Genomic DNA, 19,290 nt, shown 5'->3' on the forward strand with positions numbered 1-19,290 from the left:
TTCATTGGAACAATACGAATCAGCGCAATGAATTTTGCATGGGAAGGAATCTCCTGAAAAAAACAAAAAAAATCACACCGGCACAGATTTGCGTGACTACCATCCAGATTGCCAACAACCCCGGTGGTACCGCGAGCAGTACTGGGGATAAAAGCAGTAGCATTGACCTCTCCGTCCCGGAACCGCATGCCAAGTCCAAGGCTCGTTGAATTCTCAGGCCTGTATGTGTGTGCTGTCTTTAAAGTAAACTAGTTCTCTGGTAAGGAAGTTGATAGCCGGGTCTGTTATGCACCGCGTCTGTTGCCAGTTTTGTTTAATTTTAGCATCGTTTCCAAAGACTACACATCCACCGTCAGAAGCTGCACATTCACCGTCAACATCCGGCTTACCGGGGTGCAGTTATTGGAATGTGCTATGTGCTAAAAATACTTCTCAATGTCACCTAGTGTGCAGAGAAGGATTGATCGACGAATTCTCTGTGAAGAATCTTTATATAAATTTACCAAAAATTCTACCAACACGTTGTACACTAATGTACTAAAGCATCACTTTCTTTTCTTTTCTCATCTTCAACAGCCAAGACAGCCGCGAATCTTCCGCCTCGAACTGGGACCTATCGAGCTTGTGCGATAGCTGTTGCCTTAACCCAGTTTATTCAAGGATGGGTGCAGGAACGTACGCCAATGCCGCCAGTCCCGGGCCGGGATTGCTACGGAGGCGCTATTCGGTGCCGGAAATCATTATGCGCAAGTAAGTGTAACAAAAAAGAATATACCACCAATAACATAAGACGGGCAGCCGGTGGTGAGGCGCCGATCTTCACGCGTCAGGACCATGGTTCAAATCCCATCCGGACCGCCCCTCCGTATGTGAGGACGAACTTTTCAATTAGATGATATCAACAAGTTTAGAAAGTCTTTAGATGGCCTGTGGGACCTAGAAGGTCTCTAAGCCAACAAAAAGAAGAAGAATAATTTCATGTTCCATCCAATGACAATGTTGCCAGGAACGCTTTTCGTTGAAAATTGGCTTGGCACAACCTAGACTTAAGCAACAAACTCCGTCTCATCAAGCACAACACCACTTCATGCGAAGATACCGAATCCAGTTACATCCAACGAGTCCTTTCCCGCCTTCGTATAGGTCATACCCGCCTTACGCACTCCTACCTACTAGAAAAATCCTTTCTGCAGCTTCTGTGGTGTTGACATCACCGTCCGCCGCATCCTCACCGATTACCATGGATACACGACACACCGAGCCACCTGCCAACTAGACACCAATTACACGACAATTCTTTCACCTGACAAACTTCATCAAAACCGCCTTATTCCATTTTTACGGATCAGTCATTTATATAGAGAAATTTTATAGTTTTAAAATAAATTAAACCACTTACACATACAGCAGAGAGGCGATTGTAGTCTCTAAGACTTAAAAAAATCTATGAATAAACGAAAAAAAATGCAGCACCAAAACGACTAGTTCGTTGACCTTTAAAGCATTTCGTGTAGCTTTTGTCGCATACATCCCAAAAGGCTAGTGATGGCTGTGGACGTAGGACCCCAATTAAACTTGAAAACACAGGTTTTGAAAAGCGCACATCAGATGTGTTGCAGTTTGCTAATAAAGCATAATCATAATCACGTGTAAGTGCGTAAGTGCCACCAGTCACGAGGTCAACAGAAATTATCGATCGTTACGAGCACACAGAGACAGGATCGTTCCTGTTTGCATGCATCAGCCAAGATATGGTAGAACATGTAGGAGGAGATCCTTCAATAGCTCACGAACACTGCTACAATTTTTTTTTTTCGACTAAAAATATGGGGTTGTTCTTGGTGGGCGTTTTTTGGTATTATTGACAAAGACCTCCTGCTAACAACGACATACATTGGTACCACACATGACCACGGGTACTACCTATGCGGAACGACCGTTACGTTCGAAGGGGGTGGTTCTGTTTTCATTCCTCAAACACTGTACCCTTGGGTACTGCGTGTCTACGGACACATTTCGTCACAGGAGCAACGAATCTTTTTTACCAGGTAACTGTTTCAATCTACTAAGCATCGAATCTGTAGCATAGCAACTCGTCAGGCGATCTCATCTGATCTGTCACTATGCTCCTATGTCTCTGTAAGCTAATTGTTCGAGGTGCGCTGGCTCCATTGAGGATTGTTGTTAGAAACACGAGTTGGTTAGCTTCCTTGATTTATTGATGTCGTTCCTCGTGCGAGGGTACTAAAATAAGCGAGCAAAAGCATCGCTCAATGGACGGCTATTACGGGGTTTTATGGACCGGGGGCGAAAAAAGATCAAAAGTTATGAAAATGATCATTTCTGTCTGCCAATTGTTTAGCTACGGTTGACGTTACTTTGAAGGTCAGAAACGAAACAGACATGTAATGGACAGCAACGTACTTGCTTACTGACGTGAATCCTTTTTAACGGTCGGGACGGGACGGTTAGATTGGAAGAAAAGAAACTATCGTATCGTACAACACTAACTACCAACTGACGGTTAGTTTTGAAATGAAAATTAAATATTTATTTGCTCTTATTACCCTTTTGTTCTATTTACCTCTTTAAATTCAATTTGTTTAAGAGAAAAAGAACACACATGCCGTTTCAGTGAGTCTGATTTGCGAAACTGATTCATCCTTTTTTTTTGCACCACGAAAACCACCACCAACTTGCACATTCTAATGAACAAAACGAAACAAAAAAACTCATCGTGGGAAATCGAATTCTCTTCCGTTGTGTGGAAATCGTCCAGCCCCCGGCCCCGATCAAATGTGTGAACGCTCCGAAAGCTGGTGTTGGGAGAGCATCCAGACCGTCTATCCACGTTTACTATCCTCGTGTTCACTGGTAAAAGCACCCACAGCACCGGTTAAACACACACACAGAGAATCACAGAACTTAAAGGATATTACTTTGGTTGACGTCACGCGGCTTGTGGCCGGGTGGCAGACGGGCACGGCCCGATGCGCTGTTGTTTTCGAGCTAGTCGGAAAATCGATAATTCCAGCCACCCAGACAAACCGGAGCTTTCATTCCACCCTGGCGCACCCCATCGTTCACGTGAATGACCCCGGCCGGCCGAGCAATCGAACAGATTTCCTTTCGGCATTAGGGATTACAAGAAGCGGGGAAGAACATTAGAGAGTTTGATTTGAGTTCGAATCGAAAACGTTGCGCAACGCACGAAGACAGGTGTGTGGAACGATGAGCATAAAAAAGAGTTGACCTTCGTCCAACCCCAAAAAAGGAAGCACGCTGCCTCGACTGTTGAAGGGTGAAGTTTTGCAACCATCCTCAAGAGAACGTCGGCGAGGTCCATAATTCGTGGTTTTTGTTGTGATCCGTTCGTCAAGCAAATTGACACACACACACACACACCCGCAAGAATGTGAATTCTGACCTCGCTATTACAAGAGTGGCATTGAAAAAAAAACCCCGGGATTGTATCGACAGGTGATTCAATCATTGATGTGATGCTCGTCATTTGTTTTTGGGCCGTGTTCGTTAGTACTGCTACCTACCCGAAATGCTAATGTCCTCCCGGCGGTGCTCGCATGGTCACCGTCGGTAGTAACGGCGGTAATGGCGGCAATTCCTGGCGGGAACTTTCAAGGCCAAACAGTCAATTAGGGGGCGGGATGGGCTTGAACATAAGTACTGAAATATTCAATCGAGAAGCGAAGTGACGTGGCGACGTTTTGTTTTGTCTAACCTTCGTGCCGTTATGTTTCGGTTCGAATTGATCGAACCGAATACATTGATCTTGGTCAACATGCTGCGGGTGGGTGGATGAAGTCACTAGAATTAATAATTCAATTTGATACGTTATTAGTATCTCGAGACCATTGTGCCTTGCGGCTTTGGAACGCCAGGCTTCTTAAGCTACACAACGGTTTAAAAATAAACACGTAGGTTGGGAAAGAGTATGATGAACTAGTTTGTAACTCTAGACACCCAGTTGCTATTTGGTAGTAACCTTCCAAGAAAAGCCACTTTTGCGAACTACGCAATTTCAATCGACCCATCAACAAAGTCCAACTTTTCCAAGGCAATCGAGGCGAGAACTTTGCCCCAACTAATATATGTAGATGCAAGCAAAATAACAAACTCGGTAATTATGCCACTGGAAATCCTTATTCCACCAGGAGAAGGGTCTTTCGCTCCACAGCTCATTCTCCGTGAGTGTATGTGTTTAGTGGTTTCCTTCTGCTGCTCTGTAGCTCGCTGTATCCGGGACCTTTAGCCTAATTTTGGCACCAAAGATTGATATGAAAAGCTCAGAAACGCAAACGCACGTATGCGGGAGGGAAAAATGCTCCCAAATGGTCAGGTAAAAGGTTAGGGCGACACACACTCAGCCACACATACACAATTTTTGTGTGCGCGGCTTTTAATTGCTGGCGGTTAGAGGTTGGGTTTTATCGATCCAACTCGTCCACAAGGTTTCGTGCGAAGAGGAGAATAGTAGACAGGAGTAAAGAGGAAATGTTTGGCCTTTCCGTATAAAACGAAGGGAAATACCAACGGTTAGATGGGAGGAACTGCTAAAGCTCTTATAATGAAGCATGGAGTTAACGTACTACATAGTAGTGATGGATTCTCTAGAACTCTTGTTTCTATTCCAACCAAATGAAATCGACGGTTCCATCCGGAACCTTTGGAACCGCCCGGAAATGCAGAGAAAATGTAGACAAAAATCATCACGCTTCTCGACAGCTTTAACGGTTCCAACGGTTCCGACTGTTCTAACGGTATCGATGGTTCCGGACGGTTTTAACGGTTACGACGGTCTGGATGGGTCCAGGCGGTTCTGACGGTTCCAGACGGTTTCAAACGATTCCGGACGGTTCCAAATGGCTTCAGACGGTTCCGGAAGGATTGGTTGCACCTACCTGCCGGAAATGGTTCCAATGTTTTGCGGACTCCTTCGGAATGACCCGCCTTTTTGCTATTTTATTCCCATCTCTACTGCATAGATCATATCATCGTATTTGGATTGATTGGTTTAGATTTTACAATGACATTGACACATTAAAACGCTTTCCATTTCCCTTTTTTACTTGCTTACTCTCTTCTTTTTTACTGTTCCCTATTGACCCTAGGCACACGCTGGCACAGCAGAAAACCGATGATGAATCCCTGTGGCTGCACCATGACACCAATCACAATGTGATCGAAGTGGTGGTGAACAAACACACCGGCACGGCTTCGGCCCGAGGTTTACTGAACGGACGGCTTAGTGGACCACGGACACCACCGCACCGGAAGTCGTACGGTTTGCGACACCACCGGGACCGGGACCACCGCAGCAGTAGCGTGGAGAGTGGCGCTGGAGGTGTAGTAGCCGGTGGTGGAGAACGTGGTACAGCTCACGAATGGTTGGAGGGGACGATACCGACGGGACCGGGAACGCTCATCGCAACCGGTTCGGATCCGAACCTGGCTGCATTGAAGCATCGGAATCTAGCTGGCGGACGGTGTAGCAGCCCGCTGTGCAACGGTATCGGGTCAAGCCGGGCCGTAGCCACCGGGACCGGAGGTAGTTTACGATCTATCCACAATAATTCTCTCAGTTGCAGTAGCTCTAGCAGTGTGAACGGTGGACCCCTTGCCAACAATGGTGGCGTTGCTGGTGGTGTTGGTGTTGGTTGTGGTCATCAGCAGCAGCACTATCCCGTGGTGCCTTCGTACCGGGAAGGAGAATATTCGATGCGAAAGACGACACTGTTGCGGCGCATGTGGAGCCGTGAGTTGCGGCGCTACGAACGCTCCGGTAGCTGGTCGCCACCGTTGCGCAGGACGCCGCCCCGCATCTACAGCGTCGAAAGCATCATAGCCTCGGTCGAAGGCCACCAAAGTCCATCGCGTGCGGACGATAGCGAGAGCGTGCTGGGGGAACGCGTCGGGTCGGGCCGATCGGGCAGCAGCGGGAGCAGTGTCGGTAGTGGTCGTTGCGCTACCACGGCAACGACGGCGACGACCGACACGACCGGTACGACCTCGTGCTTGGAGTGCGCCAAGCTCGAGCGTCAGTACAACGGTGACTTCGGTACGGTCAAGAAGTTGCTCTCGCGTACGGAGACACATTCCCGCGATATCGACTGTTCGGTCCAAGCTTCGGGTGACCAGAGTCCGGTACGTCCGTCCGTCTCTCCTGCTCCGTCCGATCCGGCCACGGTCGATGACCGGCGGCACCGACGACGCATGTGTTCCTCGCAAACGGCCGACCTTGGCGAATCGGAGCCGACCATCATACTGGCAGCGGTTTCGGCTGCGGCTACAGTTCTTGAAGGTGAGCAGGTGGCTGACGACGACCTCGAGGACGAGTATCCTTCGCACAGTAGCTCAGTATCTTCGATAGCGTCTCAATCGTACCGCGTGTCGTCTGCAACTCGCGTCCGCCACGACAACGAGAGTGATCTGAGCGAGTTCCTGCAGCAGGAACGTTTAGCTGCTGCGGATGGCGATGGGGTTGATCGCCCGGGTGCTCGGGAAGTTGCTTCTGTCCGCCCTGGTAGTGCTGGTGCTAGCGATCATCCTCGAGAACGTGCTCCGGCTGCTAATGGCGCTCCAGGAGCAACAGCAACAGCAACAAGACCTTCAGAAGAAATTGAACCTGCCGAGTCAGTCGGAGCAGTAGAGGAACAGTTTCCTCCCGGTAGTAAACGTCGTCCGAGTGTGGACAGTAGTATTGCTGCAAGTGCTGCCCTTTCAGAGGACTCTGATTCTAGTGAAGACGACATTAGTGACAGAAAGGTTGACGACGACCACGGTGTTAGTGAAGAGGAGCGTGCCCAGTTGGATGAGTACATCTCCGGGTTGCTGTTAGACAATCTGAACAATCTTGCGGACGCGAAAGAGCTCGTACTGGCCACGGATACTCGTGACGGTGAGACGGAAATTGTCGGTGTTTACAGTGAGCGTCGTGCACAACTAAGAGATCCAAAACCGACGGAATCCGATCGACAGAATAATAATCAACTGCCTGTCGCACCGGAAACGCAGAACGGCGGTTGTGGCGCTATGAAACAAAAGCTTACGGAAAAGTACATCGGTGATGGTGGTGGTGTGGTGTGCAATTCTCCTCCCCAAACGGACAAACATAAACTTTCGCCCAAGCTCGATGGTGGCGAGGGTGCAGAATGTGATAAGGAGAATGAGGAAGACGTTGCTAACAACAACAAAAGAAACAGTAATAATAATAATAACGACAGTGTGCCAGCCGAGCGCAATCATCGTCGACAGAAGACCCGTTCGAAGGGAAACGGATTCTTTTTACGATCTGGCAGTAGATCACCTCGCCCGATCGATCATACCATCAGTGGCGGTGCGGCTGAGATAGATTTGAATGGCAAGTACTACTTTCCGGCGTACGGTCTCGAAACGGATCCGTCCGACAATACGGACATTGCGTCAGAACCGGAAGGCTTGGTGTTGGGCAAGATTGGTACGGGTTCCACGTACGATCGTGGATCGGTGGTAGTACCGCGCTTTTCCGCAATGCCACGGACAGAATCGATGGAAGTGCAACCGTCATCTACCAATTCGGCCGAGGACGATATCGATGGAGGAGGAACTGCTGGTAGAAGAGAGGATGAAGATGATGATGATGACGATGATGTCGATGATTCGGATGCCAGCAGTTTGGTAGACAGTTTGGATGGATTTGGTTCGGCCCAATTGATGGAACCGATACCTCGAACAAGGAAGTCTAAACACCCGAAGCCGGAAGCCGTGGAGTCAACCACAAGCTCTACCGACCGATCGCCAAGGCATGAAAAGGGTGAAGCATTCTTTGTACCGATCCATGCTGAAACGACAGCCGCTTTAAGGATCGACGAGCGTGTGGTCGTAGCCGATACGATGCCACTGCGTATAAAGGAACGGTTAAACAACCGTCGACGATTGATGAAGTGGAAACAGGAGCAGGAGAATCTCAAGAAGCAGCGCAAAATGATGCGACTAATCGAACAGAAGCGATTCTACGGTGAGCCGGCCATACAGGTTATCAGCACAATCGACAAGGCAATCAGCCGTAAGGAATATATTCCGCCCGGTGCTAAGAAGAGTGTGTTTGGTGGTGCTGCTAGTACTGCGATAGTGCGTGATACGTCCACCCCTTCTGCTCCTACCCCGTTCCGTGCGATGAAACCAAAAAAGCGTGTTGGTGGAGGTGGAGCAGCAAGTTCTGGATCGGCTCTACGGTCCGAGTTGGGCATGTTGGAGTCTTACAAGATCGATGGAAAAGGCAACATGCAGATACAGAGCGCGGCTACGGGGCCTGGTGGACGAAAGGGTGGAGGAGGAGCTGTTGCCCCACCGATAGCGTCAGCCAAGAGCTCATGGGGTATGACAGCCGACAAACGACAGGGTAAAGCACCTCAAACACAGTCTACCGCTTCGACCACAGTGGGTAGTTCGGGACGTACGAGTACGGGGCGGACAGGTACGGGTAAAGCTCCACCAGCCGCTGATGGACGGCGCCGGCAACAGGTGTTGAAGGATGTACAGCAGATGACGTTGTACCCGCAGGCGGACCTCACACCAGATATTGAGGGTGGACCTCGCCGTGTTTACCAGAAGACCGAAATCCAGGAAGGTGATAAGCACATCGAAATACTCGAGATAGTGGAGTGTGCGGACAGTGCTCCGCGTAATCGCCATGGTGGTGGTGGCAGGGCAGCCCGTGTCCATAGTGCTGGGCGTCGTCACGAGCGTGGTGGTGGAGGCAGTGTTAGAGGCGAATCGGGTAGTAGACATCGGTCGCGCATCCCCGTACCGATCTACCGATTCGGACAGTACCGTCGAAGTACGCATTCGCGTGATGGGAGTCCTCTCTCTACGGGCAGCAACCCAAAGGTAGACCGAATGATTGCCGATTTGCTACTGGAGGCGCTTACCAACCCAGAAGAGGTCGGTGTGAAGTTAGTTCGAACGCCGGAAACTCTACGCGACACATCTCGATCATCATCCAAATCCAGACCATCCGGTGCTTCCACATCAAAGAAATCGGTCTCCTCTACCAGTAACAGCGGCGGTGGAAGTGGATCCGGTAGTAACAACAACCTGTTAACTCCGAGGCGCACCGCCAGCGGACGTTACACACAAAAGTTTGAGGTCATCCCAGAGGAACGGTCCAGCGTATCGATCGAATCTTCCACCGAGGAGCTATCCACTGGCGGTGGTGGTGGCGGCCGTAAGAAGGGTCCACATCCATCGCCACGCCGTGTTAGTTTCGATGAAAACCATCAAATATTAAACCGAGACGAATTGGAAGCACCGACAGTAACGACACTGATCGTTCCGACTCCTTCGTCCAAACGGCAGCCGGTAACGTCGTCTCCCGCGAAAAGTCCAACCCGAAGCCCGAAGTCGGTGAAAAAGCAAGGCACGGCTACGGTAATGACCAGCGCGGGCAACACTGGCACGACCAACACCAACACCACAATCACGACCAGCCGAGGCAAGGCGGCCATCCAGAGTGACGTGATCGAGGAGAAGGGATGGATCGGGTTCAGTACCCAGCACGAGGATATGGCCACACCGGTCCACAACGGACAGGATGATGAAGGTATTTATTAGACATTGTTCTGTTTCTTTGTAAATTAACGATTATTGTGATTTTTCCAACAAAAAATGCCTGTTGTGTCGCTATGCATGTGTGCATGAGTGTTTGCACGTTAGTGGAATAAGTGCACGGACTCTTCACTCAGACACTCACTTTGGATGTTCTCAAGTGGATTTAAATTTATCTGTTCCTTCAGTTTTTAGTTGAATCAAACATCTTTAGAGACTTTATTTGTTTGTTCTAAAAATGGAGTTATACTTAGTAGGAGACATCGTGTCAGTAATGTGTGGAGAATGACACCAGACAACCAGACACTCTTTTACCATTTTCTCTAAAAATCAATGGCAATGATGGGCCATTAAGCGTTAGTTGAAGAGTTCGCTCGAAGGAGTTATAATAAAGATGAATGAGGAGTTCTATGCCCTCATGAAAAAGTGGTTGCCGAACTTGCCTGGTTTGCTATAATCTTTGCGTTTCAGTATAATGAAACATAATGGTCCGTTCTTAAGAGCATACGGGGACCACATTAATCTACCATCTACCTACTGGCCCGCGCGAAGGACGAAACTAATTGGTGGAGGAGAGGTACAGGAGCTAATGATAAACATTCGTCGTAACCCACTTTTCACACCGCAATGTTTTTGAACAATATCGCAGTTTGATTTGGCCTGGAGCTCTCCGCACACTGACGACCCTTTCCGTCCTTCGAGAAGTTGACCCTGGCTCGCCACATTCGTTTCGGTGCTTAAAATCGGCGGTGGGTGTAGTATTCTGTTGGCACGCAAATGTTTCATTTGTAATCGTAACGAACTGTATGTCAGAGCTTGACCGAAAAAATTGGAACCCCACTTTGCGTCTTGTAATGCGTCCTTTGTGTCGGATACGGATTTCTACCTTTCAAGAAGCACACTAATTCGCTCTCCCTTTTGCCTAGCACCTATAAACGTGTACAAAGTCTTTTGCTATGTAGAAGGTACACAAACTCATTGCATGCACCGAAATGGATTCAATTTTCCGGTAGCTTCTTTCTTTGGTTCGGGAGCCGTTTCTTATAGTTAGAGTTCTAGACAAAGTTAAAGTTTACATCTATGTACCAACAAAACAACCATTATTGTCTTACTCACCAAGAAGCGGGGCGCTTGTGTGTGGTCTGTGTTATGTATTTACCCAACATAATGGGGCCATTTGGAATCCTATAGCAAATCCTTGACACAAAATGAGAGTTCTCCGTCAACGGGAAAAAAGAAATAGATGGACGGGGACGAATCAGTACGCCACAGTTCTCCATTTGCTATGTTGCAATTGTTTGCCTTTTACCAAACATTGTGCAGCTCGGTCCAATCCACACAATGTAACCCCACATAGCTGTGGCTTGTGAAGACCCGATGCTTCTAATCGAAAACTTTGCCAACCTTTAGTCCAAGCTCCAAGTAGGTTTTACCAACAAATCAATGTTTGAAAGAGAAACATGTTTGGAGTTTTTTTAAATAGAGAGAATAGAATTAGAAGGAATCTTCAAAGGGTTACGCATTGAACCGTAAAGCTTAGTGCCTCCAAAAAGCCTCAGATTCAAGGATTGTTTCTCCTGCACACTTGGCACATGTTTACCTCTTCTTTCGTATCGTTAGCGATATTATTAACATCATCGAGACCTTCAGGTTATCGAGCCCTTAAGCTGAGCCCTGTGAGGGTTAATCGACTAGAGAGAGGACGAACACTTATTTCTATCCAAAATACTAACTTATGCCTTGGTTGTTGTGCTTGAGGTCATTTAACTTGACGCACCCAGTGGCCTTCCAGAACCCTCGAGGGTCATGCAGTTGCTTCGTGTAAATGGAAGCAAATTGATTTGAAAGGAGTCTGCGAGAACCTTCCATTTTCCGCATTAATCAAGCTCGATTTTTTTATATATGTTTTTTCCTCTTAGTTTATTTTATTTTATTTGAGCATAACGGCTCTACACCGTATTCCCTTCCTCTTAGTTTTTATTGTTATATTTTTATTTCTATTTTTTAAATCAAACTTAAATTATGTTTTTCTTATTATTTCCATTTTGTTTTCTCCCTTTCTTTTCCCCCACCCGACCACAGGACTAACGACCTGCCTTGCACGCATCGCACAGTACGCCGGCATGCTTTTGTTTCGATTTTGCTACATCGTGAACGAACTGCTGATCGTGTAGTAGTAGTCCTAGAAGTAGTGCCCAGTCAGAGAGAATATACCAAATAACCAGACCAACTTTTCCTCGCACAACTTCGCTATCAACTTTAATCCTTAACCGTGTGTCCTTGGCTGTGTGTAGCGTAGTGGATGATGATGGTACAGCAGTGTACGATTGTGATAGCGAAAGCTGTGAAATGCTGTGATTCTGCCTTCCCTCACTGTTCCCGCATCATCTCGCTGGCTGGCATCTATTTGAGCATTTGTGTGTTGTGTTTTAGCGCAATTAATTGCACGTCCGGTGTGTGAGACTCCCTTCTTCCTACGAAGGATTTGCCAATGTAAGGACAGCACCACTCATCTCACCACTTTTCCCTCTTCGACTGTGTGTGTCCGCTTGTGAGAACCTTCCGTTTGACTAGTTTTCATTTTGTTTTGTACTTTTCTTTTGCAGGATTAGTTTTGCTGTAGAGCGTAGTAGTGGATGGATTAGCTCGTTAGCATGTGCAAAACCAAGCAAAAAAAAAGGAAATATGTATACAAAATGTATAGTTGCGACATGCTGTGTTAAGCTTTGCTAGGTGTATTTTGGCGTGTGAAATCAGCTATTCTTGTTTAATATTAGCTTAGAGTGTTAAGTATACTCCTTATGCTCGTAGAACTGCAGTAAAATCATTTTAATAAAAGATGCTTAGCATAAAAAGCATGCGATGTAACAAAAAAACAGTGTGAGTCAGTCATTAGATCATCATCTAAATAGTACACACCTTGCGGCTGATAGGAAGTTTCATTGATAGTGTCGCCTTTGCTAGCTTGGACAATGGATGCGTTCTCAAGTGTCGTCCATTTTCTCTTGGATATTCTTCGACGTTTAGACGGATGATCTGATTTCTGGAGCCATAAAATTTTCAAATTTATACATCTTGCAAATTCCCACTTCTTAGTTAACTGTCTGATGCTGACAAAGATAATTGTTTTACTTACCCAGACTGACGTGATACAGAAGATTACAGTCAATAGAGCTGTATCGCTAGGACACAGGATCATCGAGAGAAATGGTCGTAGAAGCTTCCAATATTTTGCTCTAAGTAGTTCCTCGTCAGCCGTATTAGTTGTGGTACTTTCAGCCCATTACAAAAACATATTCATCAGTCCCTTCCCAAGAATGTAGCTTTCACCGGCTGGGGCCGCCATCGACTGCCCCAACGAATTATGTGTGTAAATACACGAAACCCTACACACCTACTATGCCCTCCACTCCATCCGTGTGCATTTCAGACACAAGACTCCACATCGTGCCGCGTGGCGCACTAGAGCAAACTCCTTCCCGTAGCCCACCGCACATCGGTAGAAGTGTAGTAAGGACGATCACCATCGGCAACTGTGTGCCGGAGGCGATCGATCATCAGCACCACCCGCGGGCCCGCGTACCCGACCATACGACAGTCGTTTCTAACTCCTCCCACGGTGCTGACGATTCTGGTCCCGTTCACAACACAAACGCTGACGCTACCGATGACATCGGGGATTCTTGCCCATTCTCCTCACCACCAGACTCGTTCGTAACGGACAGTTTAAACACGAAGCTAACGCCTGTTTCGGGACCCTCCTTTCCTTCACTGCCCTCGTCGGCAGCACGATGCTGCGACACAAATGCCGAAAAAGGCCAACAAGCAAGAAGCGAAGAAAAACATTGGAATGGCAAACAAGAGGTGGGGGATATGGTCCCGTACCATCAGCATCACCATCATCACCACCATCGACTACCACCGGGACCATTCCAGCATCAGATACGGGAAGAAAATGCCTGGCAGGTGTTCCAGACGGGTGACTGTAAGGTGATCCAGTCGAAGATCGAGTACTACGAAACGTCCATCCACCGGACGCCCCTTACCGGTGCTGATGGTGGCGAGTTCTTTGCGTCTGAATCGACCGCGCTCTGCCCACATACGGCCCCACTCTCAACGGCGGACTCGCTAGAAGAGATGGCTCGAGCGAGTACTGCGGGCTCGTGGCATCGACAGCGTACCACCAGCTACGGTCCTGGTTCAGATGCACCTCCCAAGACTTCCGATACGACATGCTCCTCCTGTTGCTTCTGCAATCCCGAGCTTCACAGCATGAAGTCGATCGCCGATGGGTGTTTCTACTGTCGGGCTAAGCTGGGACAGTCTCCGACGCGAAGTTTTCCGGCACCTCCAACACCTCCCAATATACAGACCTCGCCCGTTCCACCATCACCACAGACACCGATCACAGAGCTTACACCGACACCGTCACTGCACGAAATAACCGTTCCGGTGCGTAAGAGTTCACTCGCTCGATCAACCGGGAAAGAGGTTAAAACGAACGACCCACCAAGTGTTAAACCTCGCGAGGATGCTCAGACTAAGAGAGGTGATGTACCGACTAAACCCAAACAGGCAAAACCTCCCCCGGAAGTGGTAATGGACAAAGGAAGCAAACGTTCCACTGCTAAATCTTCCACCGCTGCGACGATATCTACGGTGACCGGTAGTGAGGAAGGACCTCAGAAGCCACTGCCACCGATACCAAGTGCCGGAACACCGAAAATGGCACGCAAAAAGCCAACCGAACTGGGTGGTGGTGGTGGTGTACTGAATCGACCCAAGTACACGAACAATCTGACCCGGGCCAGTACCGTCGTTCACTCGGTACAGAAGGAAATCAAAAATGAGTTGCGAGCACCAATCCGTCTATTACCCAAGACAGCTAAGGAGGTAAACAATCGGAAAGAGAAAGAACGACAAATTGGGCTGAATCTTCCAAAAGACTACGATTGTCGTACACGGCCTACGAATGTCGTTAAGGTGCTCGAGGATGTACCAATGATGGTGGCAGGTGGATCGGCTGAAACGCACGTTTACGACAATGAGTCGAGTAGCTCCGATACATCCGATGGTGACTCCACACCGGACAGTACTCCTAACGTTAGTCCATTCAAGCGACCTAACCTTCAGCAGACCCAGCAGCAGCAGCAGCAGCAACAGTCATTACAATCCACTCAACCGCCAACGGCGGCTACACGTTGGAAAACGAATAGCGAACGTAATCTATCCCAGCTAGCCATCCAGAAGCTGGTCAGTGCTAGCCGATGGGGCAGTAAATGGCGCAAAGGAGGCAATAGAGAGTCGCAGCAACTGGACGCATCTGATAGGAATCGGCTAGGAGAGGAAGATGATGAAGTAATGGCATCGGTGGTGGGCAGTTGTAATGAGTTGAGCCCACTAAAAACGGGCGCTACAAGTGGTTGTGGTGGTGTTGGAACAGTGGGCTCTACGGCCGGTACGACGACAACCTCGAACATCATCAGTGGCATCTCACAGACAAGCTCTAACCAAGGTACACACACACCTTCATTCACGATTCTCTCGTCTTCTACGAACATTCAGCAGCGACTACGTGGCTCTTCTTCTATTCCTTCGAATATGCTCACGTTTTACTGTCTGCATACTAAATGTTACTTGATGTTTTAGAAACGAATGCGAACTCATTTTGCTTCCCTTACTTATCTATGTTTCTTCCGTTTTGCTTTCCCATAGGCTGGACGGTGACAGTGGCCGGTAACTACAATCCTGAAATGGCACCGGACGTTGAGATGAGGCTTAGCTTCCCTAAGGGTGGAGCTGGTGGCGGTGGAAGTGGAAGCAAGTCGGCTTTGACTAGCTCGGCGGCTACTTCCACTTTACGGCATGCACCGGACACATCCAGTGGGAGCTACAGCAACTCGCATGGACCTTCCGGGGCGGTAAGGAATCGACATCCGTATGCAGAAGGAGATGGTGATCATCTCGATGGTGGTGGCGGATATCTTGGTACCAGTAGAAGTACTTCCCGGGCAGGAGCATTACCTCCAACCTCATCCAATGTACCGGGCACGCTGAATCCGAGACGCAACTTAACTCGCTCCGATGGAACAGGTACTTAAAGAACAAGAAATGTCTTATGGCGCGCTCACTCTCCTATATGATTTCTCTCTCTCTCTCTCTCTCTCTTTCACTCTCTCTCTCTCTCTCTCTCTCTCTCTCTCTCTCTCTGTTTAGGTGCTGGTAGTACCACAAGCAAGGATTATCGTCTTCCGAATGTTGGCTCAACGCACAACATTCTGGCAAGACCAACGGCAAGGAAAGCGATCAAGGTACCAGAACGCACACCGACTGCAGTAGTTGTTGGCTCATCACCATCGTTAGCGGTACCGTCGGTAACCACGGGCGTGACACAGGCGCGCAAAATGCAGCAAATCCCTCACCATCAGCCACAACGCAGTCGCCACCTATCGGCAACTTAATGTGTTTTGTTTGTGTGTTGTTGTATCGGAAGTAATTTACCATTCCCGTTGCCTATGCACGCTGTGGAACATAACCTCTTCTGAAGTGAACCAGTCCCTTGCCTTGGAGAATACATCCCTTATTCTACGACAACATATGAAGCTTAGTCCTAGCACTTGCGCTCCCAGTTTTCGGAATGTATTAGTCCCGCAAGCTTCATTGGACGCGTCTGTGTGTCCGACTACTATGAGCTAGAGCTCCCTAGAGAGAAGGGGGTTAGGTAAAGCAAATTGGCTATATCTTTCTTACTAATTATCTGCTCTATACTAACTCTGTACAACATTTCCGTTCATTTTCGCTTTGCATCGTTGTAACCGTCCATTAGCTTCTGTGAATGTTTGAGACACCACGGCGAACCGATCGGTTCGTTTGTGCTGGCTGTCTTGTCCTTCCTTTAATGTGTGTTCGTCCCGTTTGTGTTTCGTTGTGCATTGTATCCGTGGTCCCAGCATATCATGCGACCGTCATCTGCGGCATACAATCTTTCTGCCATCGGTGCCTATCAACTCATACAACCATATCATCTTGTGCATGTATGTTTTCATCTACATGTCCGCTATCCATGGAAAAAGTAGTAGATCGTGCGTGAATGTGATATTAACACTAGCGAAAATGTTTCCTTTTAAGCATCCTGTTGTGCTCCTCGATAATCCTCTGCGTAATGTGCTTAGCTTTCTTCTTCACTTCTGTGTGTGATTCTTTGTATGAAAGGATCCACAATCTATCGATGTTTGTAATTCTTCTATATCACCGCAATCTGTGCCGGGAACTGTGCTCTCAACGCTGCTTTTGTTCGCCTCGTGCATGTGACCTCCGCCTATGCGATGAGATCTACCGGCACAAACCGAACTCATCCAGGAACGTCACAACACGCTCATCTCTTACTTGTTTCCCATTTTCATTCCAAACTTGCGTTACCTTTTACGCCACACTTGCGACTGGCCGTTCTCAGACGGTGGAATGTAGTGTCGTGGCGTCCGCAACTCGCACCATCGCGAACAGCTACCATCAGCTGTCCCATCAGCATCAGGCAGCCAACAACAGTGGACCCCATCAGCAGCAGCAACATCATTCACGTGTTCCACCGATAACAACAGTGCGTGGTGGTGGCCGGCCACGACCAGGCAACCAGCTTCTTCCTCAGGCTTCCGCACAAGTACTCCATCCCACATTGCAAAATGGGAGCGGTGGAAAGTTCCTCTCATCATCATCCCCTTCACTAGTGTCCCAACAGCAACATCCATCGCAGCGCTTTCACCATACCGAACCATCATACCATCTAGAAGACTACGGGTAATTGTTCATCCCTGTGTGTCCTCTTCTTCACTCCCAAGCCTTTTCTCATCTGCTCAAAATTGTGCTCTAGCTATTGCTATTAATTTGCTAAAACCGCCGTGTTAGTGCACACAACACTAGTCGTTGTTTTTTGGCCGTTATAAGCAGATACTAATTACACTTCCATTAAGTTTTTTTTCGGAGGCTTTGACTTAAATCCTCGCAATTGTCTACAAGTGTGTTTCTTTGAATCGTTTTTCCATTTTCTGACAGTAATGTTTATTATGGGCACCAACAGCAACCACCGCAACCGAGACGAATGTCACTAGATAGTCAGCAGCAGCAGCAGCAGCATCATCCAACAGCAGTATCGCCCATGGCAACCGATTGTCTGTCGGTCATGGGTAATGCGATCGCACCGGAGCTGAAACCAAGGGTACCGACCATGAGCGAAAAGGATCTCACCCGTAGGCACCATGTGTGTTACACCCGCACACAGCCTTACTTTTCCTAAGGTCGTAGTAGCAGCAGTGCAGCCGTAGGCGATGACAATTCTCAGGACAGGTGTGCGTAAGCACATGGGTGACGTACGCACCTTCTCCGCGCACGGTTGACAACAATCCTTCAGCAATAGACTCTCACTTTTATTATTTGTTTAGTGTAAGAAATAGTGCATTTTAGGAAATAAATATAAAATTACAATGTAACATATTGTATTGTGAAGAGTTACAATTAAGAAATTTTAACATTCAATCACATCTAACTGGCTGCTATGCCAGACTTTGAAGGATTAAATAGGTAAGTATATTGTAGGTCCTGAAAGCATAATATTTACCCTACAAAAGCAATAGCGAATCTAACGGTGGGTTGAGTAGAAGGCCACATAGATCGCCAACAGCTGTTTCGTATAAGAAGCTTTCTTGATAGGAGTTTCGTAGCAGAGTACTCAGGACATCGAACCCCAACATCCATTTTGCCTACGGCCTCCAAGAGTGTTGATCCGCCACTGCCTATTAGTACTTTGCTTTCACATTTCTCGATTTTAAACGCACACGATTGAGATATATTCCATAAAATTGATAATTTTATTATACCGTTTGCAAACCGCCATTCAATTTAGTCTGTGTGTCTACACTACTACTTCCAGTATGAAATAGCGTCAGCCAAATTAAACTCTACCTTTTTTTCTTACTCATTACTTATGACATCTCTTTCCGGAGGCGGAGCAGAGAATCCGTTTTTATCTCTCTCTCTCTCTCTCTCTGTTTTGCAACGAAACTATGCAGGCTAATGGCGAGACAAACGCAGTAAGATTTCTTTGTATCTTTGTTTTAAGCTACGACGACGGTTTTTAGAGGTGGATAGGAGTTTTGTAGATGAAACATAATAACCTAACTAAAACCTTATAGTCGCTTACGACATTCGCATTGGGTGGTCAATTCTTACACGATATGTCTTCAATTCCAGTACCAACATAAATCTCTTTCTCTCTTTTCGATTCTTTTGCCAAATTTCTTAGTGAAACGTGTAACGTTGTGTATTCCAGAACGGTAGGAACCCTAGTTCCATATGAGGGAAAAGGGATTGCAATCATGCTTCATGTTTTTTTATAGGACCATCTTTTTCATCACTACACAAAAAATACACATACATAACACTCACACACACGCACACACAAACAGAATATTTCGATTTCCGTTTCTTTGCGATTGATTTTGCGCCTTCTCTCATTCTGTGTTTCGAGAGGTTCGTGTAATTATGTTCGGTATACGACCTACAACCCCACTGCCCGGTCACCGGCTGCTTTGTTGCTATCTACAAATAGGACACACACATATTATATCCCGTCATCCATTCGTTACTGCTATCACCACTGTTCTCGAAACTCCATTTATCTGGCTCCTCGGTCTC

The 19,290-nt window shown here is 47.6% G+C and overlaps 2 protein-coding genes across 2 annotated transcripts in view; one reads left to right on the forward strand and one right to left on the reverse strand.

The window, feature by feature from the left end:
• Nucleotides 1–17,405, forward strand: part of LOC126564958 (uncharacterized) — a 43,622-nt gene extending 26,217 nt beyond the window's left edge. Inside the window, exons 5-10 of the mRNA XM_050222092.1 lie at nt 577–750; nt 5,130–9,598; nt 13,034–15,118; nt 15,319–15,696; nt 15,820–15,914; nt 17,057–17,405. Coding sequence (XP_050078049.1) covers nt 577–750; nt 5,130–9,598; nt 13,034–15,118; nt 15,319–15,696; nt 15,820–15,914; nt 17,057–17,401 — 7,546 coding nt within the window. The 3' untranslated portion in view covers nt 17,402–17,405. The remainder of the gene's footprint in view (nt 1–576; nt 751–5,129; nt 9,599–13,033; nt 15,119–15,318; nt 15,697–15,819; nt 15,915–17,056) is intronic.
• LOC126559613 (E3 ubiquitin-protein ligase hyd) overlaps nt 1–19,290 on the reverse strand; it is a 265,881-nt gene that overhangs the window by 229,414 nt on the left and 17,177 nt on the right. The window lies entirely within an intron of this gene.

The sequence above is a fragment of the Anopheles maculipalpis genome, chromosome 2RL (assembly GCF_943734695.1).
Source record: "Anopheles maculipalpis chromosome 2RL, idAnoMacuDA_375_x, whole genome shotgun sequence".
NCBI lineage: Eukaryota > Metazoa > Arthropoda > Insecta > Diptera > Culicidae > Anopheles > Anopheles maculipalpis.